The sequence below is a fragment of the Lates calcarifer genome, linkage group LG15 (assembly GCF_001640805.2).
Source record: "Lates calcarifer isolate ASB-BC8 linkage group LG15, TLL_Latcal_v3, whole genome shotgun sequence".
NCBI lineage: Eukaryota > Metazoa > Chordata > Actinopteri > Centropomidae > Lates > Lates calcarifer.
Window position 1 is genome coordinate 30,449,891 of NC_066847.1, and position 26,571 is coordinate 30,476,461.

At 40.9% G+C, this 26,571-nt stretch overlaps 1 protein-coding gene across 2 annotated transcripts in view; it reads left to right on the forward strand.

Moving 5' to 3' along the window:
- zfpm2a (zinc finger protein, FOG family member 2a) overlaps nucleotides 1-26,571 on the forward strand; it is a 115,907-nt gene that overhangs the window by 49,662 nt on the left and 39,674 nt on the right. Inside the window, exons 5-6 of one of the 2 annotated variants that reach the window (XM_018682468.2) lie at nucleotides 5,203-5,327; nucleotides 21,833-21,944. In XM_018682468.2, coding sequence (XP_018537984.1) covers nucleotides 5,203-5,327; nucleotides 21,833-21,944 — 237 coding nt within the window. The remainder of the gene's footprint in view (nucleotides 1-5,202; nucleotides 5,328-21,832; nucleotides 21,945-26,571) is intronic. The other variant, XM_018682476.2, reaches the window with a different exon arrangement.

The following is a 26,571-nucleotide window of genomic DNA, read 5'->3' on the forward strand; positions in this document are numbered from 1 at the left end:
GGCTCTGTCCAGCAGTATCCATCTACCAGCACCTCTAAAGCTCACTAATTAGCATGATATGTTTTGTTTGTTTAATCTGTACAAAAGTCAAAGTATAAAGTTTGCCCTTTGCCGTTGCCGGGTAACCAGTCAAGAATCCATAGGCTTCTGCTCGGAGCCAAAACATAGTCCACCATATGGCGTGAAAAGACCAAATCTTCATTTTAACATTTGATTTTTGTATAAACAAACAAATTATGAATATAATGTCTTTAGTATTAGTGAGTCTGCAAACAGATTTTGTTCCATTTGGACATAGGCTAGCTGTTTTTCATTCAACCAGTTGCTAGCTGCAGTCAAAATTTTACCGGACAGACAAGACAGTGGTATTGTTCTTCTCAACTATTGGCAAGAATGTAAATAAGTGTACCTCCTAATGTGTCAATATGATATACTGGTGTGATTTCACAAGTCTTCTCTGACCAGTATATCTTGGTTGTACAGATATTGTATCAAACATTGTATAAGAAAATCTGGTTTTCCCTGAGATCATACAATTACAACCTTGTCTGGTGTTGGGGTTGAAACACCTGTATTTCTAGCTATGCCTCAGAAAATAATACTAGGCATTGTTGGGTCTCTCTGCAACAAGGGGGTTTGAGTCTCCCCTCCATGGGACCCCCACAATCCCCCACACCGCCCCACAACCCCCTGCTCAGCCTGTGTGGAGTGTCAGAGCTAAAATGCCCTAATCCCCTTGGCTTGTTTAACTCTTTCCCCCCAAGCTGTCCACCGCCTGAAAACAAGCCTGACCTGAAGGGGTGAATCCCCCTACCAAATCACCCCTCCCTCCTGCCTCGTCCCCTCACTCCCCCCACCTCATGCAGCCAAACTCATGTGGTTGCCTGGAGACTTGCACGGTCAACTTTCTCCCCACTGTCTCGGGCCAGACGCAGCCAGTCAAGGCGGGTTGGGATGGGCTGGGGGTAGAGGTGGTTGAGGAGGGGAGGGGAAGATGAGGTGGCGCTCCTGGTGGTGGGGGTCCACTGTTTTAAAACAAGCGGCTTTCTCTGAGATTATAGCATGGGCTGTGGGTTATAAATGATGCATTTTGCTCACTAGGCCCTGATAATAGCGGTTTGGGTGGGTGGTTGGGGGGAGTTCATCGCTCTCTTATCAAAGCTCTGTGACATTTCTCCTTCAGCTGTAAAATTTCATATCACATATCTGCTTTAAAGATGTGGCACCTTTTGTTGAACTGATACAGTGCATTCCATTTCACCCCATATGCCTCTCTCATGGTATATTAATTTATAGCCCATTTGCTGGCTCTATAAAACAGCCTATCAGTGGAGATGACTGGGATTCAGTAGGACATCTCTGAATTGCCACGCACAGGTTATTGAACTTTGAACAGCAGTCATTTATTTGCTTTGATTCAAAGGTACTGCTTGATATCAAGAGGGATCGTCTGCCGTGTGAAGCTCAAGCATATTTTCCCACTTGTCTCTATTCCGTCGTTCTTTGTTTCCCTTTAACATCTGTCCTTTCTGTTAATATGCTCGTGATAAAAGGTGAACTAAACCATAAGCTGAGCCAGTAATCAGAGTAATTTGTTTTAGTGGCCATAGGCAATTTATTTCCCTTGAAGTTGGTGAACTAGTTAGAGAAGTCAAATTCATGTTGAAAATAGCTTGAGTTGATCCATTGCTTTAACAAATGTTAATCTGCAGTAGTGAGTTGATGATGCCATTTGTCATCTCTAGCAGAGACCTTATTATGGGCCAGAAATTATATTAAGAAAATTCAGACTTACATTTCATGTGCATTAATAGAAACATTCACAGTGAAATGTGAATCTATCATTGCATTTCAAAGAATTAAGAGAAAGAATATTTAAGTTGCAGTCCTATATCAAGTCAAACCTGACAGACCATTATAGAATCTCATTTAAAAGAGTGGTGGAAAGAGTCATTTTTTACTCTAAAAATGAACAATTTACCAAACAGACTTTGAATAATTTTTATCCTACAGCGCATTCAAAAGCTGTAACTCCTATATAACTACTACATGTATAGACAAACTTAAGTCAAATCTAGAGATCCCAGTGTTTCCAAAGATAGCAAATATGACCAAAATATGACACCTATGGTCTGGGGAAATGTGTATAAAATGATTCAAGAATCTATAAAGACTTTTACTATTTAATTGAATGGTGTGGCCATACAAATCATGTAATCTTTGAATAATATCAATTAGTGCAAACATTTTGTAGTTTAAATCAAAAGCTGGAACAAGCTGATATAAAATATACATAATCAATATCAGAATAAGATCATTTTTCCAACCTTAGTAGGAACTAAAAGGTACATTTTCATGCCAAGGAGATTGCTGAAAGTGCTTCATTATGTCAAATAATATTATTTAAAAGTACAAAGTGGTAGTTTGCCTCTTTTAGGGTCTCTGTCTGTCAGTGGTCCACACCCATTTATTCTTTAAATCATACCAGGCTGGCACCCTGCCACTGAGAAACTCATTAGTATTCAGTCGTATGCCACTGAACGGAGAGATGAGGTTCCCTGTTCCTCCGCACCATAACAGAAAAGAAAGACAGGACACACATACACACATAAAAAAAAACAACAAAAAAAACAAAAAACAAACAGATGCCAGTGTGGAGCATCTTGGGTGCTATCTGAGGAGGATCTCTCCACACAAAGGGACATTCATTGGTCTGCCAAGTATCTGTGGAGTGCAGGAACAGACCCTAGAGTCTAGCGACAGATGATGATCTTATCGAGGGAGGGGTGGGGGGTTGAGGGTAGGTGGTGGTGATTGAGGGGGGTGTAAAGGGTGAAGGTGGTGGAGAGTGGGGTTGGTTGGGATTCAGAAGAGGGGGTACAGCTCTTGAGCCACATCATGAGCTCATGTTTTGCCAAGCGTGTGGCATTTGAGAACTGGATGATGGGGAACATTAAAGAGAGAACACAGGTGCTGGGTTTATGAAATCTCCTTATAGTCCATCATGAGCTTTCTACTTGGTTCCATTTGTTGTTTGCAGTTTGCAGTTTGATAGGTTAACCATCATGATTTGTGTATTTGTTCTAAATTCATTTGTGATGAGTATAGTTAACAGTTGGAATTGACTTATCACTATGACATCAAGACTTTATGCAGCCGCAGTTAGAAAAATTGTCAGTAGCCCAGTTGATAACAGAACACATCTGTCTGCATATTTTTAGTTAGTAAACCTGTAAATGTTCATTGAGAACATACAGGCAGTCCATGAAGTGAACTCATTATTCATCCACGGGTGTTTTTGTGGAGATCTTCCACTAGTATCAGCAACAGATGTGACAAGCCATCTGTGAGCCAAGGTCCTCAGGCAACATTTGGTGTGAGATGCACACAACTGGCACCTAAACATGGTGGACCACAAACCGCACAAATTGAATCGTACCCCCCTTTTCCCCCCTTCTCGCACCTACACTACCCGTTACCCCCTTTTTACTCCAAGCATCCCACCCAAAAAAAGAAAGAAATGGGGAAAGGAATCAAAATTGTTGGCTGGGGATGGCTGTAGCTGTGTGTCAAGCGGGGCTAAACAGGAACTTGCATCCAAGCGGTTAAAGGCCGTGGGTCTTATCTGAGGACAAACAGAATGCATCAAGCCGTGGCTGTTGCTCTCAGTGATGACGACCAGCTGTGCACCAATGTTTAATTATTTCTCTGTAATGAGCTTACCCACCTTCCACTGCAGCACCAGGAAGACAGCATGCAACAGCAGGGAGGGGGTAGAGGACACAGAGTAAGGCAAAGAATGAGCAGTCCATATTATCTTATTTGTCTGGTCTATTCCAAAATATGAATATAAAAAATATAACTAAATGTGAGTCGTTGGTAAACATAGGCCAGGTCAAACAAGTGAATTTTTATTATATGTGACATTTAACTTTTTATTGTGACCACCGCTGATGAGTATATGATCAGCAGGGTGTCATTTGTAACAGGTAATAACACCAGCCTGATGTTTAGATCATGTTTATGCATGGGAAGGAGCACATAAGCGGACATTTCCATACAAGTACAACAGACAGACACAACAGCGTGCTGCAGATACATGGCTGATATTTACAGGGTAGAGCAGGACTGAATAGGTCATTATACCACATACGCATCAGAAAGTTCAGTGATCATTTCAGCCCATTCAGCTTGAACCGAATGCCCTGAGTACCTATTATCCACATGTGTGAACAAATAGGTTAAAAGACATAATGTTAACAACACATGTAGAGTTAGTTTGAATGGGAATACATTATGATTATTAGGTAGCAGTTTTGGTTTCATGCTTTAGTTGGAGTGTCCTAGAACATGATAATGTTCTGTAGCTGACCCAGATCACAAAGGTCAACCCAATGATCCAGCATTCACATTTAAGAAAGTTTCAAACATGACTCAGACCTAATATAAATGCGCTTTCTCTCAATTTGTTGAACTTTTTAAGTCCAGAAAGTAACTGGATGGAACTTGCATTTACAGGTGTCTGAATCATTACACTGACTTCAGCAAGACTTCTTAGGGTTCTCAAGGTAACCACCTGGAAATGTAGAGTTCATACTTTTTCTTTGTGACACACTCATAGACGATATATATACAACACACAAATATGGAAATATGCTTCTCAGTAAACTGTCATTGCCTGCCATGGGGATTATCAAAACTATTTGATTAATCACCATCCCTAAGAAGTACACTTAATCTAGAGATATGATAGCAGAGGTTGTCAGGGAAGTGCGCTCCGGTAGAGCTAACAGTGCTATCCGGTTTCACTGTTAATTAGCTGAAGCTCTGCACAGCACTAACAAGGGCCCAGCCTTCCTGGAACAACAGAAATACTCCTGCCACTAGCTGCTCTCACCAGCCAGCAAGCCTGCACTGTCTCACAGAGATTATCTCAACACAAGACACCTTTCAAGTAAGGTTAGCGTACCATGTGTCTGAGGAACAACATCAGATGGATGCTCACTTGATTTGCTTATCCATTTTGAAATGGTTTGGTTTTAACCTTCACTGTTTACTGCAGGGCTTTGAGGCAATAATGTCATCGCACATGTAGGTTTGAGGGGAAAGTACAATGAACGAACGTCGCTGTGATTTGATGTGGAACTTGCGTGCTATATAGAGCACTATGGCTGACTGCTTTGGGTTCTGGTGTCTTTTCAGGAGAGCTGGATGCCTTCCTTAAAGATGGCGAGCGTCGGATCCACAGTCGGCAGCAGCTCCCTGTGGGGACAACATGGGGACCCTTTGAGGGGAAGATTGAGATGAGCACTGACAGCACTGCACTGGTATGTCCTTGTTTTGGTCAACTGTATAATTCTGACCATTTAAAATTAACAAACTAAAACAAGAATGAAACAAGACAGACTTAAAACACAGTTGTTAAAAACAAATGGAGAATAAAAAAGAGAGCTGAAGTAACTAAAATCTGGGAAAGCTATATGATATAACAATGATCTGAGAAGTGACTCAATAGAGGACCCAGACTCGGACCGTGGTGGCTCTGGTTGAAAGCCTTGTGGCCAAATCTTGTACAATACAAACCTGGTCAAGGAAGCATTGCATTAATCTAGAAATGACAAAGCGAAGCTATGTAGGACAGTTATAATGTCTTTAGAACTAAGTATTGGTCAAATCTTTGGAATGTTCCTGTTTAAAAACAAGACTGAGCTAGAATAGTAAATTTAAACTGAAATATTAAACCAAGACTTTTATCCTCAATGTTTAAGGTTGCCATGAATCTTTGCATCAATAAATTATTTGTTAACAGCCATTTAGCCATTAGTTACAACTTATAACCCTTTCATAATGTATGCCTTATTAAAATGCGCTGTTTGTTATCATTTGTTGATCCAAAAACTGTCAGGATCATTCAAATCTGAAGTGAAATTAATTTATTTGGTCAAACTTTGCCTTTAGAGGCCATGACAACATGATTATAGTCGTACATCTGAAGCCCATATTAATGGTAATTCCTGTGACATTCAAACCCATTGAGGTGACTCTTCTGGGAGCCAACTGGCACCCAACAAAACCCTTTGAAGTGCATCTATTTTAACCATTTAATCTGCATATTTTATGACAAAACACTTTAATTGGTGGGTTTTGAGCTCAGGCACAGGCTTCAATTGAATGAAGTCACAGTCCATTATTTTTGATGTTACCCTGCACACAGCTGCTTCATATCTCTTGTTTAAAGAGCCCAGCAGAGGCTCGTGTTGACCTGCTGCTCTGGTGGAGTGACAAGTCCTCCAAGGTTTTGATATTCCATTCTGCATTTAGATTAATTAAGAAATTCCTATTAAATCTGTAACCAGACTCACATTCATCCTGTTAAGAAACATAAGGACAAGTCCAAGAGGACTTTGGACTCAGAGGCCCTTCCCCCCATTTTCCCAGATTCCTTAAACACAAAACTTTATTAAATCATTTCAGAGCAGTTTCGAGTGTTTTCTAAGCTCTCCTCATGGTTTTGAAGTCATCAGTGGCTTTAAATAACTCAGGCCGTATTATAGCCATGAAATATGGCTTCTCTCAGGGTAAAGCCAGTTATCCTTGGGCGGAAAAGTGATTTGACAGAGCAACACCTCAAGTTGCCTTCCAAAGTAACACACTCCATATATTTCTCCTGCAATCTCTGCATGAATTTCCCTGAAAGGCATCCAAAACCAACCTTCAACTGTCCCTGAAATGACCCTCAGACATACCAAGTGATGTCATATAAAACATCTTTTTGAATTGTTTGCTGCTTGGGTGTTTTCGAGAGATACAAACTTTACAAATTTATCACACTACCCGCTGAACTAGATGCATAAACTGGTTGTTGCTCTTGGCAAGAGTGATAAGTTCTTAACTAACTGCCCTCTGAGGAATTCATTGCTCCTTTCCAGATCCTCCTCAGGTTTTCTTTTTTTAAGTGAGCAGGTGCTGGTCATCACCTGTAATAGGCAGTGGAGGGGTTACAGAATATGCCAAACCTCCCTCGCAATTAAAAGCAGAGGAAGAAGCTCTGGCATATTGCCTTTAAGGATCTCATGTGTGTCTATTCTCGTGGGGGCCCTTTCAATGCTTTGCTGCTTGCCCTCCTCCTCCTCTAAGTTCCATCTCTCAAATGGGGTACTGGCTGTTAGCAGCTTCTCACAATCTCTCATTAAAGGCTAGGTCAACCCAACTGGCATGTTGTTTTATTGAGCCTCCTTTTTGGGTGCAGCGTAACTTTTTACTTTCTTTGTTGGATACTGACTATGCCAGAAACTGTCAGTCAGTTCTTGTATTTTTGCACATCATGAGGGAATCATCTCATTTACAGTAACATAGATTTATTTCTTTTTTCTTTAATCAAACCACTAGTCATCGAGCTGTTTCCTTGTTAAACATGCAGCCGTTGGCAACATCCCTAATACGGTGTTGCATTTATCTCAGTTAATTCAGTGGGAGGTGAGGGAGCTGTGCAAATCTTCAAACACTGACACATCAAGACAGGAACAAACCCTGATGCCTCACCTGGAGAGAGAGAAAGAGGGAAAAGTTGAAATAATAAATATGAGTGTGAGGACGGGGAGGAGAGAGAAAGAAGGAGGCAGGAGAAAAACCTGGCCAGTTTTGATGCATGTCAGGGTGGCCAGTGCTGCAGAGCAGGGTCAGAAGGCGGCAGAAAGCGTTTGAGGTAGAAATAAAGGCTCATTGCTTCATGGGTCTCTACCTCAGCTAGGAGGCTCTCTCAGTCATTCTGATGAAGTGTGACCTCCACAGACTATTAAATCTCCTTTTACTCTCTTAGATTTTTTGAAACCATAGAGGTGAATGAATTACCCGAAGACACCCAGGTAAATGGTAGGAGTGACACCTCTCTCATGCTTGAAACACATGACCCACTGGTGAGATATTGATATGCCCTCTCTGAAATCAAACATATTTTATCCCCTCATCCAGGCACGTCATTTAAGACTTTTTAGAGGTCAAGCTATTTTTGTCAAGCTGCTGCGTACGGTGCATAGGTCCATTTCTCAATCCTTGGCATCACGCCCAGATAGGGACTAAAGTGTTATGACTCCTTAAAGTGGCTTACAGTAAATACAGTGAATTTGAGCAGTTTTTGCATTAAACTTGACAGGAGCAGGAGTTTGGCACATGTAGAGCCGTTAAGGAGAAAAGTATGTTAGGTCCGGCAGGTGTCTGGGGAGTAGGTCTGTGGAGGTAGGAATGGGAGGAGATGAGGTAAGGGGAGGGAGGTTACTGGTCCCCAGAGGCAGCAAAAGGGAGATGGCCTAGCTACATGTGCTGTGGCATGGGAGCCGATGTGGGTTTGGCTGCTGGTGGACGACAGGCCTCACTAGCTGAGCGGAGTGATGGATGATGCTGAGAAAGAACGGTGAGTGGAGCGTTACATGCAGTTGTCCAGGCAGTCGTGGAGAGAGAGAGGTATAAAGCTTGAAAGAGAAAGAATGAAAAGAGAGAGTGTGGGAGAGAGAGGAAGCAGGAAAAAACAGAGTGGAAAAAGCATGACAGGAAATCTGGGCATCTGCAGGACAGAGATAGGGTCACATCTCGACCGTTTATCAAAGAGGAAAGCAGATTTCACAGCTGATGGGTCGGCCGTGGCAGGTCTGTAGACCCCAGGGGCTCAGCTTGGCATGAGGCACTGGAGTTATAGTTATTGCTGTTGCAGACCTGTTAACACAATCACACTGCACTGTATTGGACAGCTCATATGCCTGGTCTTGCTGTGCTGTCCTTTTATGCTCTTTATCATTCTTAGATTGCATATAAATTGAATACATGTTTATACAGAACTTGTTTCGCATGTAATATTTTTTTATCCATAACGGTGTGTATCCATAACTTAGTTAGGGAGTCCAGCTTAACTGAGAAAAACTGAAGGATCCCAACGATATTGAGAGACGGGGTACCAGAGTCTGAACTGAAATCTAAGTAACTGACCTCGGTCAGAGTACTTTGTAGCAAGTTAGGCAAAGGTGAAGAGGGCAGAAGAGGGGGGGTTGCAAAGCAAGTAGCAGACAGCAAGAAAAAAAGTGAGGGAGAGAAAAAAACTGAAAAAGAATAAAACACCCAAGACTTAGCATTTTGCTGTTGCTGTCAGCTGCTCTCCCTGCTCTGTTTCTCTTCCTCCTCCTCTCCTCTTTTCTCCCTGTCTGACTGATGGAGCTGCCAGAGCGCCGTCTCATCCCTCACTTCTCTCACTGATCAATCAGACCATTAGACTCCAATTACAGCCGCAGCCCCGGCGCAGGTGAGCGACGAGCACATTCAGCCGGCTGCCGACAACGCCTCTGCCCGGCTTCCTCACACTCTCCAAATTAACGCAAATTAATAGTGACACTCAGACATAAATGTCTGCAATCGGGGGGCTAAATTAACAGTCTGGGTCGAAGCTATTGAGTAGCAGGTGTCTTTAAAAGCGGTAATTACCTATGCTGGACAGAACTGGGAGGAGAAGGTGGCCCACGGTTTGCCTGGAGTAAGAGGCCTGGCCCTGGTGAGCCTGGCTTCCATTGTAGGTGTTAATAATTGATTGGGAGGCAAGCTATTAATGAGCAGCAGATTTAGAGCTCTGTTGTAAATGTGTGTTGATGAGGGTGTTGCCGCCTCTTGTACAATGCCTTACCAATGCTAATTACTGGGGCTTAGTCAAGGTGCACTGTAATGAGTCTGGATTCAATAGAATTCTGGTCTTTATGTGTTTTGAGGGCCTTTTAGTGCAAATTACACGGTAATTGAAATGCATAAGACTTACTTAATTCCAGATTAAGATCTAGGCAGTTTTTTATCTTGTCTTCTATCTTAATATACTTGTTGTGTATTAGCTCCTTTTGCTGTGAGCATAGGTTTATGATAAAACAAATCTACTACAGTAATCTGTTTTTCACACAAGGGCCCTGATACAAAGGCAGTGATTTCAGAAACAGGTTACAATGGACATAATAAAAGTCAGTAAGTGCTTCAGGCAAATGAAGTATAATAATCAATTTAATCTTAACACAGTATTAAAACATTACCTTTGACCTATCATACATCATCATTATCACATAACCATTATTCTTTCAACAATTTAGCCTATGTAGGAATATTTAGTTGGTTTTTTAACCTGTGCAAGATTGAAGTCACCTTAGGGAAACATCTAGCAGAGGAGAAATAACATTATGTATGAGAAAGACAACCTCTGTTATGTTTTTGTCTAATTCTGTAATTTGGAATTGTTTAAGATTCAAAGTGAAGCCTTTGTTAATTCTTTTAACTCTACTGATATTAAGACTCATTGAAAGAGGATAAAGAATTTATATTTTTGCTAAACCGTGCATGCTGTTAAATGCATGTGTGCTTTCACCTGTGTCCTCATATCTGAGTGTACATGCACTTAAGTGTGTGTTTTGGGTTTTACTGTAGTGTCTGTGTATGTGTGGGAGGGCATGAACACATCAGCGTGCATGTGCAGACTGTGTGCTGCTTTTGGCTGTGAACAGAGAGCTTTAGTTTGTAGACTACAGAAGAGCGAAAATGTCAAGATACTGTCCTAATTTTAACCTGGGACAGAGGCTGTCAACCGATGGAGTGTGATTATTGTGTAATTTAGTACAAGGGTAGGAATATGGGCCTGTGCAACCAAAAAATGCTCCAGAAATTATTCAGCCCATCACTCAAGCCATTTATCTCACCCTTTTTGCCCACCCTCTCCCTCCAATATGTTTATTGTTAGCTAGCCCTAAACTTTAACAAGTGGTGGCGGATTTTTCTGTTTCAGAAATTATATTTTTCTTCTTGTCATTGCTTCATTAATCAAGAGGAGGCATTCTGAAAAATGTTTTGTTTTGGAGGCTGCAATCTATTTTGTGTGTGTGTGTGTTGTAGTTAATCTGCGCCCGTGGCAGGTTTCCCCTCCGAAACGCAGCGCTAAGCAGCGGTATCGCAGGCCTATTGTTGTAGCCTCTGTCATAGCAAGGAGAGCCTGATGCAGGCCTGGGCTCGCCTGATAAGGAAAAGAGGATTCAACATGGCTGGAAAGGAGAATCAGTGGGACTTGAGAGTGGAGTACGGATGGGGCAGATGCGCTCAGTGCTCACACACACACACACACACACACACACACCACACACATACATACAGACTCACACAAACATACAGAATGGCACACACATGTTCTACACACATACAGTCACACATGAGCCGACACACACACAAATCATCACCATCATCACACTGGCACATGCCCAGGCAATTATTTACAGTAACATCCAATTACATATGCAAGAAGGCACCTCAGGATAGGACCTCTCTGTAGCATAGCTGCTAAATGACACACACATACACACACACACACACACACACACACACACACACACACACAGCATAAAATATGCATGTATAGGCACATAAACAAACAAACCATTGAAGTAAAAAAATAAAATAAAATCAATGATTTGAAGTCCAAACATTTTGATTTATGTTTGCATTTAAAGGTGGCCTGTGCTTTCCATCTGAAAGTCACGATCTGGTCTTGGATATGGTTTGAAAACGCCAGACATTATCAGGACTAACAGGATTTGAATTTCTGTGTTGGACACACAAATAATTTTGGCACAAAGAATGTGGCTTCATCTAATGAAATAATGGGCCCAAATTTTAGGCGGAGAACCAATTTGTGATTGCATGCATCAATTATTTCTTGGGTTTAAACCAATATCAGGGCTGGGGTCTCTTCAGATGGGTAAAATGGTAATTATCTGGCCTGCTTTCCATTGCTCAATGTCATCCATATATTTATCGATGGCATTATCAATGGTTTTCATGTTCTTACATTAAAAGGGAGAAACATCCAAGCTTATTCTTTTGAAGTAGCCCTTTACATGTGTGGGTTTTTTTTTAAACACAGATCAACATGACACTGATGTCTGTTTGTGAGTTAGGTGGAGAATGAATGTTAGACTATGGCACAAGGAACACACAACCATTTTTTTATTGTTTCTTCCATTTTCCAAGCCTGCACTTTTAAAGTTTCTGTGGGCATGGCTGGAACTCACCGCCCACAGCTCCACATATTAGCCGTGAAGCACTCAGTCAGTCAGCTAGTCAGAGCTATTACAGCCACAGCCAAGCTCCACTGTTTGAGAGATAATGCATGGTTGACTTGATCTACAAGTGAACCTGACATTTTGCTGTCCTTACATCACAACACAACTACCCAAACTGATATGGCAGGTCCCCTGATAAGCAGAGCAGGACTCACTGATTTGCTTTGTGCTCACTGTAATGGCTGCATGATTTCCTCAGACATGCCAAAGGTACAGTGACTAGACCAAAACACAAATACAAAGATGGGGGTCATTTGCAGCATAATTCTTCGCAGTTTCAGTTTAGGTCTAAATGCTTTTTTTGTGATTTTTTGATGCAAATATCAGACATTTTTTTTTAATTGTAAGTGTAGTAATTTTATCTATGAACACACCATCGTTTTGTTATAATTACATCAAATTACATCAAATGGTACTGAAACTTAAACCACGGTTGGGGATGACAGTGGCAGTATTTTCTCTAAATTAAGACCATATTTCTCATAAATCCTGTTGATCATATCACAAGGATCAAAGCTTTTCTCTTTATCAAACAAATTAAACATTGACAGTGTTTTGTGGCAATATCCTCTCACTCCCTCCATCATCCACCACTGTAGTGTGCATCAAATTAAAAGCACTTTTTTACTACTTTTACATACTTCTACCTCAGTATATTTAGGGAAATGCTGCACTTTTTACTCCACCATATTTATAAGATAGCCATTGTTAGTTTTCAGATCAGGATTTCATCAGTATTAACAATATAATGATCAGTGGTTGAATATAGGAGATGAACATTATTCTCCAGAATTCACACTACAAATATTGTCAATACCACCTCACAGACACTGAAAATGTAGCCATTCTATTGTAACTATATAATGTAACTGTAATAGATGGACAAGCAGCTGTCTTCCTCCAATAGTCTGTTCAGTCAGCAGTAGCAGAACAGGACCGGTGATGGCTGAAAGCCCCAGTGAGGCTCAGGGTCCTGGGGGGCCACTTTTCACACCCACAGGGCTCGAGGGTGAACTGGTTGTCCCCGTCCCCCTCACAACTCTCTGGGTGTTTGCTGTCTGCCATTGGCCCATCAGGGAGCGACACAGTCTGGATAGCAAACTGTCACACTGAGGAGATGTACTATCAAGATGTTTATGGTTTCTGTATGTCATAAACACATAAACAGCTTGATATGAACATTAACATTCATGAACAACTGTTCCATTTGGGATAGCACAACACTTTAACAAGTCACACACTATCACTTACACACTTATCTCAGAGTTTTATGAATTTTAATTACTACTTGCAATAGATTTGGGGAAATGATCCTTTAGGTGTGATATACCTTGTCTTAATGGAGTCAACAAATAAGCAATACTAGGTTTCAGTCTTTACACAATGTCAGTGTGACAAGCAACTATAGTCAACCTCAGAAGTCGCTGGCTTCACACATATTGCCTTGTGTTACTGTATGCAATATGTCTTCCCAAATGAATGATTATCCAACACTTCAGTACACAACAGACCTCTATTGCAGCAAAGGCACAAGAGGGGGAAGAAGAAAAAGAAGCAAAAAGAAAGAAAAGTGAAACAAAGTTGAGTGGTGCCAGCTGCTTTGCCATCTGTCACTGTCATGGCTGTAACTCATGATATGTTGAAACAACTTTCTTGAGAAGTGGTGCAGATAATCCTCGATTGTTTCCATTTGCAAGCCCCTAGTCCTCTTGGTATTCCAGTACAAAGTGAGTATAGAACAAGGTTTGATGGAAGTTGTAGACGGCTGACCAATCCCTCAGTTGTAATTGCAGAAATAATAAGCACTCATCAATATGTCTTTTTAAGGAAGTTTTAAGCACTCAAGTTTGAGCTTGTTAGAAAGCATGGGAAATGAGACTCTAAAACATCTCCAAAATCATATATTATTTACAGCAAAGTGCCTTCTACATGAGCATTGTCACTCTTCAAAATTCTATGTTTTTCTCTCTCCTCTTTCTCTCTTGGTTGCATTGGCGAGGGAAGAGGAGAAGCACAGAGGCTTTGCTTGCTTCACCTCCTTCAGAGAAAGAAGGACAGCCACTCTACAGGGAGGCAAACCCCTGCTGGTAGACCTTGATAAGTCCTCGCTGTCCCCTGTCCTGGCCTTAGCCCTCTGATCCTCAGCCTAGTTGGCTTGGGGCCTACAAAAAGACAAAGCCCTGTTAAAATGACTCTGGACGGATGAACAACCATGCAGCAATATTCAAGTCTTCTGAAACCAAGAAAAGAAAAAAAAAGGTTAGCATTGAAGATAAGAAAGCTGATAGGTGCTGGAGGAGATGAAGGTCTGGACAGTGTCCATTCACTCCGTGGTGGTCCAGCAGCCTCATTAGATGGATGTGTATGAGGCTGTCAAAGCAGGAATATTATACCACGGGGTCGTCAGCAAACTAATTGGGTAACAAAGACCATTTCCAGCTCGGGAAACCCATCTTTTAACAGTGCATGTGCTGAGACTCTGATAAGAGAGTTCACGTCTAATGCATTTAGTGAGGGGCAAGTTCACCATCTTTATCTTATTTACTTAACTTGGTGTAAATATTGTTGGTCTTTTACGGTGGATTTAGTGAGACCCCATTTCTCAGAAGTGCACTCAGAGATCAAACTATCGAACAGTGCAGAAATATGTAGATGATCAGGTTGTATGCAAATCACAGATACCTTTGTTCAGTTTATTCATCATTAGAACAAAGTTATGTTTGCGATGCATTTCATGTGTTTCTTCTCTTTGTTCTTTGCCTCAAGTGTTTTTTTTTTTTTAATTTGTTGTACTGTCTTCCATGTTTATTGGAATTTTTATTCCGAACACCAAGATTTTGATAGAGCTCAGTTTTTGAATTAGGAGAGGTGAGATTGGCTGCACTGACTGAGAGAGTCTCCTGAAATACAAAATCACATACAGTAGATGCTCTTCTAATGCATCATGAAATTTATAACTCCACCAGAGAAGAGAGGGGAGTTCAAAAGAATATTAAAATCCAATACCTAAAGGGGGCACAGAGGTTTATCTAAAGTCAGGGGCTTTATTCAAGCATCATGCCTACTATTTTATTGTTTGTCTTTATTTACTGCCTGTGACTGATCCTAGTCTTCTATGTGTGGTTATGAGTGCAGGGATTTGTTGTGACCCCCTTGACTGATTGACTCCTGACTTCCTTTTTCTTCCTCTTTGAAGAAATCCCCCATCCGCATGTTTATTCCTGACAGAGAAAGAGTGGTTCTGTCCAGAGAATATGCCACCTGCCACCGTGACCCCCAGGGGCCATGGTAATATCCATACAGGTGAACATTACTGGCTCCTGGTTCCCTATTATGTTCCCTCACACAGCTTCTCGCTGCTCGAGGAGTCAGCCCTAACTTACATGCAAAAGATCAAACAAGTTCTTCCCAATTGAATTCAAATGGGAAATTTCGAGTAATTCAAACAGTGAGTAGAGAAGCGACAGGACTGTTCTGTCCTCTGACCAAAGCCAAACACAAGAAGTACACGTGTGTATATGTACACTCTACCTTCAAGACATGATTAAGTCCTGGAGCACATGCATTACAAATTCAACTTTCTCTTGTTTACAACTTCAAATAGTTCTCAGGACATACACATTATACAGAGTTATGGCAGTACACAGGCATTTACTTGTGAAGTTGAATTAAACATTCTCTGCCACAAAGAAGGTTGGGGACATTGTAATTTGATGCTGAAGGGCTAGAGATGGTGGGAAGTGAAGACGATTCATGTAGAAGTTTTGCCTGGATCAGTAGAGAATGTTGCAGGTGATGTATAAATATTAAAGGAAAGGAGAGATGACAGAGAGGAGATGAGAGGAAGAAAGGGAAGGGAAGGAGAGGAAAAGGAAAGGAGAGAGGGTGCTGAGGAAAGGAGAGGAAAGAAATAGAAAGGAAAGGAGGGAACAGTAGAAGACAGGGGAGGAAAGGAGAAAAAAGGAGAAAGGCAAGAAAAGGAGTGGAGATGAAAAAAATCAAAGGAATGGAAAAAACAGAAAGCAAAGAGGAAAGGAGAGGAAAAGAATAGAAAGGAAAGGAAAGAAGGCAGGGGTGGAGAAAGGGGGTTGCTTGTCTTCAGGGCAGGTACAGCTTACACTAAACTGTTTGGCTTTAGAGTTGGAGCACCTCAATGTGCCTGAAGGTCTTGAAGAATGGAGTATGGATTGAGTCCCCCCTTCCTCTGAATCTCTATTCTTCACTCCTCTCCTCCCTGATTTAGAAAGCAGCACATGCTTTTTCAGTTTAAAAATATTACAAAACAATTTAGTAATAATTTCACATTGCCCCTTAATCAAAATCCAGAGCAGCCAATGATTAGTCTGCCTTATTACCACTCTGTTATGTCTTAAAAAAAGCAACTGAACATACAGTAATCATGCAATGCCACCCATAGTCAATATAAATACAACCACTGTGAGCCTTTAAATGGAGTGAAATAAGTAATAGCTAATGCAGCACATGAACTTTGATGCTTACAGTCCAGTCAGCAGGATAAAAGGTGATTTAAATGAGAAAATATTTATTCCCCATAGCGCCGCCATGATAGCAGCAGCCAAATAAAGGCACATGCGCACAGTGATGGGTGTCCCTTTAAAGATTCCGGGAACAGCAGTGACTCTCTCAATTTAATCGATTTTAAAATGAAAAGTCAATTTAACAAAGTTGAAAAGAGAAAGATGGGCTAAGGGAAGAAAAAAGCATTCTCTTGCACTCAAGCAGTAAACTAACTGCCGCACAGAGCAGGCAGAGATTTCAGCTGAATTATCTCCCACCTCACATTTGCTCTTAGGCAAGCAGTTTAAAAGCCAAGCGATTGAGCCAGTGATCCAATTTGAAATGCAGAAATGATTAGAGCAGCTTGCCTCATTTCATATCGAAATTCTCTGATTTATGACAGGGCACCAGCCAAGATCTATCTCTAAAGGGAATTAGTGTGCAATTCCTGCATATTTCTGTTATTTAGTCTCCCAATAGCAGATGCTATAGCCTTAGAGAGAGGGAGAGAGGGGGGTGAAAAAGGAATGAAAGCAGTATGTAGGTATCTTTTCATTTCAGCAGATGTAACCGTGGCCATTTAGAAGAGGAGAAAATGACACAAAAGCAGACTTGAGAAATGGAGGTATTTCCCACTTTATGTAGGTTGTTGACAGAGAGTCTTATTTCAGGGCACAATGAAAAATATGCAGCTCCTAACTAAGCATATACACAGCTTTTCCCAGCGTGGATAGTAGTGGGAGAACGCAGACTGTGAGGTTGGCTTTGGCCGTTTTATTCAACAAAAAAAGACCCTTGCAACTCATCCATCCTTGAGGCTAAGAAAATATTAATACGCAGAGCGATAACGAGAGCTAGAGGAAAATCTCCCTTAATGAAATTTCCAGTTGACCACATGCAATTTGTTTCATCGCAGTGAACAACTAATTGCAATGGACGTTATCAAGGTGTGAGTGTGCTGTCTGCTGTAAACTGACTGGTAAAACAGGTACAAATCCTTTATCCTCTCTCCCATGTTAGAAACAGAGAACATATAAACTTGACATAACCCATACATAAGCTTGTTTTTTGTTATATTTATACTGCCAGTGGTGTTGTCTGAAAAGGACATGGCACTTTAAAATTATTATGTTGCTAGGACATTAACACAAGGTCAAATGTAACACAAGGGGAGAGGAAAGCAATGTATTTATCAAATAAAGTGGTGTTTTATTGAGAAAACAAGGGGAAACAGGCAATATTTAAAAATATGTTTATACTATTATTGACTGAAATATTTCAACTGGTGTTTTTGTTTCAAAATGGCACTACTTCATAGCGAGTGGGTGTTGAAAGCAGGATGTATAAAGCCCAATGAACGTCTTGAGATATTCAGACGGAGTGGTTTTGATCTCTCAGTTGTCTAAATCCTGCAGCTGTGGGATCAAGACAGATACAGTGCCAGTCAGTGACCTTGGTGGAGGGAAAAAAAAAAAAAAAAAAAACGATGAAGAAAATAATCATTCCCACCAAGGTTTGTATCGATTTCACCTGCCCTGACCATGAAGCGGGTTAAGAGTAGCCAGTGGTGGTGAAATGGTCAGCGGTGATATCATTAGCTTGTTGTTTACACAGGGAAGCAGGGAGTTAGAAGAAGGCTGAGTGTCACAAGCCACTTTCTTCTTCACCTCCTTCAGCTGATCAGAGGATCATGGTATCAAGGAGGGATTAGTAGCGACTTGGGATTTGTGTGATTGGTTAATTTATTGCGGTGATGGCAGGTCTTTCATCTATGGCAACATTTAATCAGCGCAGCCACAGAGGCTATTACAGGTTAGCTCCTTTCTGGAGTCAGTCCGGCTGTGCCATCAGCTCTATCACAATTCCCCTGAAATTTCCAAATTATCTGGAACAGGCTTTAGCTTCTCAGTAATAAAAATTAGAACAGATTCCTGATAGAAGCTTTTGCTCACACAGGGCCAATTATAAATAGTACAGCCCTGCCTTGGAAGAGGGAAAAGGGAAAGGGAAAAAAAATCCAAGTCTGAGAGATGTGCGCGGAACTTATCGTTCAGCCCCTGCTCCGCTCTGATCCAAATCCGTGTGGCTGAAAATTTATATTAGATTTTATCACAGAGGCCTAAGTCTAGAAAAATCAATGAAGGTTATCTTTTATGTTGCAGCAACTTGTGGAAATATTGATTTTCATTTTATAGCGAATTTGGAGCATCAGTTTGTAATCACTTCCTCGCTGACTACACTGTTTTGGTCACTGTATCTCTTACACGAGGAACGGTAACAGAGCTCAGGAAAAAAAAAAAAATTACGGAGAGAGTATTGAAACCACTGGAGTGAAGGCAGAGGGTGGATAAACCACAACAGACTACACAGAGAAGAAGGCCAGAGAGGTTTTTACAGGCTCTGACAGGGATAATAGACTGTAAACTGATATTAAACACTGTATCTCTATAAAGAAAACTAATATCTATTTGTTTATTAAAATCTATTTATTTGAATATCTACTACAAATACCTGCAATGAGCACATGATAAACAGGATTTCATTTTTCACATCATAAAAATGTTAACAAGCGAATGATGCCCCTGTATTCATGCAAATCCATGCATTTTTTTTGTTGTTGACATATTGATCTATCCATTAGGGGTCAGCATATTTTACAAACTCTACTCAGAGTGCTGTTTTGGACAGGAAAGAGCTTCCGTACGTCACATCCCCTGGCTGTATGATTGTTTAGGAGAAGAGAGAAGAGAGTTTGTTTCTATTAAAACCATTTCATCATAAACTCCCTCGCTCCAGGGAAATCGTAATTTTCTGCCTGTCAATCTGCATTTCTTCTGGACTCGGCCACTTAGGCCAGCTGATCCGGTTGTACAAATGTTTTCATTTGCATCTGCAGACGCTCCTCCCCGCAGTGACGCCATTATGTCTTAATCCTAAATATGTTGTGCGCAGTTGCTCTCCTGCATTTCTTTGTCTTTGTGACGGCTGGTACATGCAGCATGCTTACAAAGCACATTGGGAACCATTGTCACTATAGATGCATTATGTAAATCTGCGCTGAGAGACTGTCATGGGTTGTTGCTGCTCAGTTTCCAACAAAAAGGAAGCAAAGAAAAAGTAGTAATTGACAGTTAAATCAAAATAATGCATAGTACCCATAGTCAGAATTTCAAAAGTTTCAACCAAAGAAATAACTAAAGGAACAACAGTCATCAATGTTATCATTTCTAATAAATTTCTCCTGATTTCTAACAGTGGGAAGACGTCTGGTTGATGTAGTATTTTGTCCCTCTTGGCTACATTAAGAGCAGCTGGAATAGCACGAATTCCCAGAGTCTCAGAGGGACGGCAGAGAGGCCTCTCGCTGCTGAATAAGAGATGGCTCCAGTCTGGAGATCTAAGAAAGGGTTAATCTGATTCCCATTTCAGATAGTCGTCCTAGCAACAATCGGCCGGTCTGCTCTGCTCCTTTGACAGGGGTGTGAGATTTTCAGGTTAGCCAGATAGAAGACTTTATTGTGAGGCTAATTTGAAATGTGAAATCGCGGATGGCTTAAATTACAGAGGTCCTCTCTCTCTCATCTGCTGCCAGGACAGGATAAGAAGATGCCAGAAGAAGGGAATAAGAATATCAACAGACACAATTTACTGTCTGTGTTTGATCAGTTTGGCAGTGCAGTTTGCCAATGTGCACAGCTATACATATAACTACTATTTCAAAATCTGTCTTTATTTAGTGTCTGCATTTGTTTTCTTAATTTTGCAGACAAAATCCGAACAGATACTTATCGTCTCTCTGAGATGTATTTGCTGCTGGTGAATAATTCTCTCTAAAAAAAAAATCAGTGTGTCCTCCAGCCTCCGACTAGATAGAGTTCATGGAAAGAGAAATGGGCGGGTGGAGGAGGAGGGGGCATGCAGGCGCACTGCCGGAGCACAGTGCTCATCTCTTGTGCATATCTGTGCCAATTCAGACCTTTAACATGCTCAAGTGACATTTGCATTTATCCTTGAAGGTTGTTGCCTTTTGCGGGGGAGAAATAAGTGAAAAGCACGGGAGAGGACCAGTGTTTTTCTGTTGCATTAGGCAGATGGACAGTATCCTGTCACTGCCTGCCTCAGATGGAAAAAGAAATGAAGTGTCGAGATTGCATCCCAACCCATTTTCTCTTAGCTAAACTATTTCTGTAACATCCTAATGAAGGAGGGCCCTGGGGTTCAAAAGTAATGGCCTTGAAATACTGACATTTTGCCTTTGAGTAATAGGCTACTGTACCCAGCTGCCTGAGATGTTGCTACCCCACCCCACACCCCCATCCCAAACACACACACACAACATCACCAACACACCATTTTGTAAGAAGTAAAAGAAACAGAACACCAAAATAAAATAAAACAGACAAAAAATCATAAGAGGATAAATAGAGCAAGCAAATCTGGTGACACTGCACCATGTGAATCTATTATGGTGGATGTTGTACTCTATCTCTCTGTTTTATTTTTTCTTTCAGAGAAATAAAACTCCACTTTTGACCTCTGATCAAGAAGAAAAATGACCTTACACATTCAGAATAATTTTCCAGCATATTATAAAAACTGTAACCTCAATCGCCCTTTGAAATGGATACTGATTCTTTAAATTCTTCCCTGCTTGTTTCAGGAAATAGTGAGATCATGGTGATAGCGAGGCACAATGTGCCCAAAGTTCACTGCTGAACACTCGCTTCCTTCTCTCTGAAAGTCACAAGCCTTTTTTTTTTCCTTTCTTCCTTTCTTTTTTTTTCAATTCCCAGACACCTGAGATGTTCTTGTTAATCTAAGAGATCTGATGCTGAATCACTGGGTTCAATCCTGGATGAGAATTCCTACTTTTTCATACAATGCAGGCTCTTGCACCAATTTGTCACTATTCCAACCACTACTGCAGCCTTTGTCTTTAGGCCATCGCACACACATGTGTACACACAAAACCTGCCCTGATTCTCAAATCTTCTCAGAAATTAAAAAAAAAAAAAAAAAAAAAAAAATGGGGAGGATTGGGTGGACTTAAGTTACATGCTTTATAGTTTGTGAAATTGTCTGTTTATGGCCATTCAGAGCAGCAGAAGAGCGTAACTCAGTGGTTATTAATGTTTCTTTAATCACCAAAATAAGCAAATGATTAGTGTTTGTTATCTGTTCCTGTCCAGAAGACGAAGAGCACGGTCCCGGTGGTGCTGAGCGCCGGCCCCAGGTGGCTGCTGGATGTGACTTGGCAGGGAGCGGAAGACAACAAAAACAACTGTGTGGTGTACAGCAAAGGTAAGCAAGCAGCGCCGGCATCCTGTTATCTCTCCGCAGCGCAACACACCACGCCACAGCACTGCCGCAAAGACACTGACAATTCTCCATCCACTCCACTCCTGCCTGTCTCTCTCTCTCTCTGTCTGTCTCTCTGTCTTTCTTATACTTTTTCTCTTCTCTTCCCTGTTCTCTTTCCTTCTCAAAGTCACAAACACACACACATAATTATATGTGCACAGCTACAAGGACACACAAAAAGACATATGTGCACACTTTCTCACACCATATCTGTTTTTCTCATCCAAAGAGTAATTTATATCACTAAAACTCTGATTAGGAACTGAGAAACATCACTTGACACAGAGAGTTAATGGTCTTTAGATTTCACAAGGTAATTAATGCCCCTTTTTTTCTCTTTTATACTAAGTGAATCCCTATCTCAGAGTAGATAGAGAGTAAAGCACAAGTGGAGATGGGCTTGCCATCTTGCTTCATTTGTTCTCTCACTAATTCGGCAAAGCTTTAGCTGTATTTCTTTAATAAATCAGACATTGATACAAGCCCCTCTAGAAATGGATTTATGTAAATATGTGAGAAAAAAAAACAACATATCTGTCAAAAACACCATGTTGTTTATTCAAAATTGACCCTAAGAGGACAAAAACCCAAATGGCCCACTGACATAAAGATAAATTCCTCAATCTGCTGCATTGTGTCCAGAGGAAACCCTCATTAAAACAGCCCAACATGGATCTGTAGAGGACTCAGTTTGTTGCAGACTGAATGAGAAGATGCTTAAACTGTATACAGCCCTGACACTACAGTCTGTAGCTTCACTTCTCATGAAAGCACAAGACTTCTACAGCTATAATTGGGTCTTGACGGGTGTTAACCAGAGAGACACAGCAAAATAAATACGTAAATAAAGATGTGTTTTGGATTCCAAAGGGTGAGGGTAAGGGGCTCCATTTATCACTTTTCAAAAATGATTACCCCGTGACAATACCCCCAAAGCTGAAATGGAGCTTCTTCTCCCTCAAAGTGAATAAGTGGCAGGAGTGGGATTTGCAACCCGGATTTTCAGTCTCCCAATTCTCATCTACTAATCACTAGACTGCACTGGGGAGTTATCCTCTTAACCGGCTACTTAACTTTGTGCTCTTTATCACCAAATCATTAAAGTTTTGATAAGCTGTTAAAGAAGATTATGTACTTCTTTAAAATCTTCTAATCTTTTTGCTTGGAGACTGAGTGTATGAAACAAAAAAAAGGGCAATAACAGGATTTCTCACTTTTTTGTTAAGTCTGGAGAATTCCCTCTGGCGCTCTACATACATGTATCAAGATAGCATCACATACAGCACATGCAGCATCAACACCTCAGCTATGTATCACTGAGACTTCCTTTGTTTATCACTTAGAGTTTGACCTTATTAAATTAAGCACAGTAACATCTCCACATGTCCCCTTGAGAGAGTTGCTCTGTGTTGTACTGTAGAAGTTCGTTACACCAAATCCTCCGCAACAATCAGCACATACTTGCCAACTGATGATACCAGATGATAACAGAGGGAATTTTGAATACAAAGAATTAATTTGAATCTTTGAGTCGACATGAATTATCTTGTCATTTCATAGTAGCTGTGAGACAATGACTGAGCTGAAAAAACAGTATCAAATACATCAGGCACCATTTAATCCTGTTCATTTTTCTATAGTTTTGCCATGTTTACTTGTAGAAGTATTACATGGGTTTCCCAAGGAATTTGATTTCATTAAACAAGAAAATCACAAAAACCCTGACTTGAGTTTACACTTTTGACATTGAAACGAATGCCACAATAAATATCCAATATTTGATACTACTTTGATACCACAAAGTACAAAAAATTCATGCTGTGTAATCCCCTACTTGACTCAAACAGCTTTGTAGTAACTTTGCCACAGAGCTTTGGAGAAATTGGTTGGGTGTCCGTTTTTCTCAGCTCTCTAACCAAAATTGTTCCACATTTTGCTCCTGGCAACTTTTTTTTTTTTTAGGTGGACTTGGACTAAGTTCAGAAAGTGGTGAAGTGTTTGATGCCGTTCAGCCGTTTGACTCTTCCGTTCGGACTCGATTTATACCACACATTCTTCTTCATCGCCTTCTGTTAAATATTCCAATCTGCATGTGTGTGCACCCTCTGGAGGTGACATTGAAATTGAATGTCAGCGTGCTGAAAATATCAAATCTTTGTCAAATTCAATATTGAATTTGGTCTTTTTGCTGCAGTTTTGAAGCAGCCTTGGAATTGTGTTTATCGTGTCGACACGAGCGTGGATTGACTAAAGCAAAAAGGGTCCTCAGTCCAACAGGAACTTTCCTCCCACCTTGAAAAGCTTAGGCCCAGATTGTTTATATCTTCACCCAGTGCTGTTTCCCCTCTGTTGGCTGCTTCATTGCTCCCTGAGATGCGTTACTTATGGAAAACAGTGAATATCTCAATACACAGTATGCTTGCAGAATATGTTCTGGCTCACGTTTCAGTGGTCTCTGCTTTCTTTATGGCTGCCTGAAAAGATAGTAGCAGTTCACTTTGGATGCTTGCCAGTGTGAATCTATGGGGGAGTATCTTTAAGTAAGGACTGGTGATTGGTTTGAGTGGCTGTAGCTTACTGTTGGGCGTTCTGTCCCATGATTTCTGCATTACATTTTGTACTACTGCTCATCCTCTATCCCTGAAACTTGTCATTCAGGAAGTCGGGGAAATATGTGCAGAGGGAGAGAGGACAGGATTCAGCAAAATGATTCCTCTGAGAGATGTATTCCAGCAGTGTGTTATGTATAATACATGCAGTGGAATGTGTAACAAGCAGCAGGGTGGTGTAGTCCGGTCCCCCACGGGGCGCCCCTGGACATCAGCACCAAGACAAGCTAACTGTAGTGTCAAATATAGATTTTTTTTTTTTGCCAAATGTTGGGATCCTATAATTCAAATAATAATAATGCTAGCAAAACTATGTACTCTCTGACAATTTCTTTCTGTTTTCCTGTCTCTATCATTTTATCCAGATGAACAGAAAGACAGGGACATTTAAAAAATTAGAAGTCAAAGACCATGAGTAATGTTTGAGGCATTTAAATGTCTCAAATTATGATTCACAGAGCCATTTCATGAATATAAATTCTTCTTTGAATTCTCTTTCTTAAAATGAGTGGCAGCAAGAGCCCTGAAGTGGAAGTAGGAAATGTGCAATATCTGTTTTTCCCAGGCTGTCAGCATGGCCCTGTTTGTTTTACATTAAACTCCCAGGAAGAGCCTTAGCAGCCAGCCATTACTAAAACTCTCAACTCTACTACTGCGCTAACTCATTATCGAGAAATCCACCTGGAACTCCCACAATGCTCTCCTCCACACTCCGACAGTTTCTTTGAAGCGCTGAAGTTATAGAAACAGGCAGTAAGTCTGCAGAGTAATTATATGTTACAGTAATGCTGGAGACCGAGGGGAGAGAGAGGGAGGTAGAGAGAGAGAGTGACAGACAGGGACACGGAGAGACAGAAACCAGTGGAGAATTTTCTGTACAGATAAACAACAGATTGATAAACAATACATCTGGAGAGTAGGAGAGATTTAAACAGGAAAAAAAATCAGCCCCATTTTGATTTTTTCTTAGAACATCTCTTAGTTGAATATGTTACTAATGGAGACTAGGAGGAGGGTTTTAGCAACTGTTTAGTGGAGACTGTCCTGTAAAAAAACAAACCTATAGGTCGTCTGTACCAGCAGCTCATTACAAACAATAGTTACTTTTTATTGTAAGGCAACTTCTAGCAGCTGCGGAAGTCAGGTGATGTAGTATATAGAGCAACAAACTCAACATTAGGAGGATGTTGGGTTGGATGGGTCGACAAAACATAGGACTTTCACACAGGACACCACTGTTTGTTTCCCATTTGAAACCGATCAGTCAGTGTTGTCTCTTTTAACCAAGCCCTTAACTGCATGTTTATTATTGTGACCATAATGACAAAGGTCTTCGAACCATAAGGAAGTACTTATTTTAACACAAACCATGATCCTTTCCTCATCGTAACTACATAGCTTTTGTGCCTAAACCAAACCAAACCTTGACCATTCCGTGTATTTAGCTGCATGTTTATTATTGTAACCACGGTGATGAAGGTCCAGTACACCTGCCACCACAGGGGAGCTATTTCAGGAGATGCTCCTATGGGTCATATTCGAGGGTAGGAACTTGTGCTTGGGTTCTTGCAAGCCAATAAAAAGCAAGCTCAGCGGCGATGCATACGCTATTGTCAGAGTGCTTGTTAAAGGAGAAGGCAGGTGTTGTTCTATATTTTTCTTATTGTGAACAAATCCTATAAATACACCCAAACAAAAAATGGGCACTGTAGTTTTTAGGAAATGTTACCAAAACCTGAGTAATTGTGTGATTTGGACTATTTTCAGCAGCAGATTAATACACATTTAGTGTTTACAGCAGCAAGGCAGTGTACTGAGACTGAGAAATGAAATACTGTGTCACCAAACACACTGGTTAAATTATGAGTTTTGAATACTTGTTAGTTCTATACATTGTTGGTTTTGGTCTTTTTTTTACTGTATTGTTTGACTGAGTGTATTGTTAAAAAAAAGGCAAG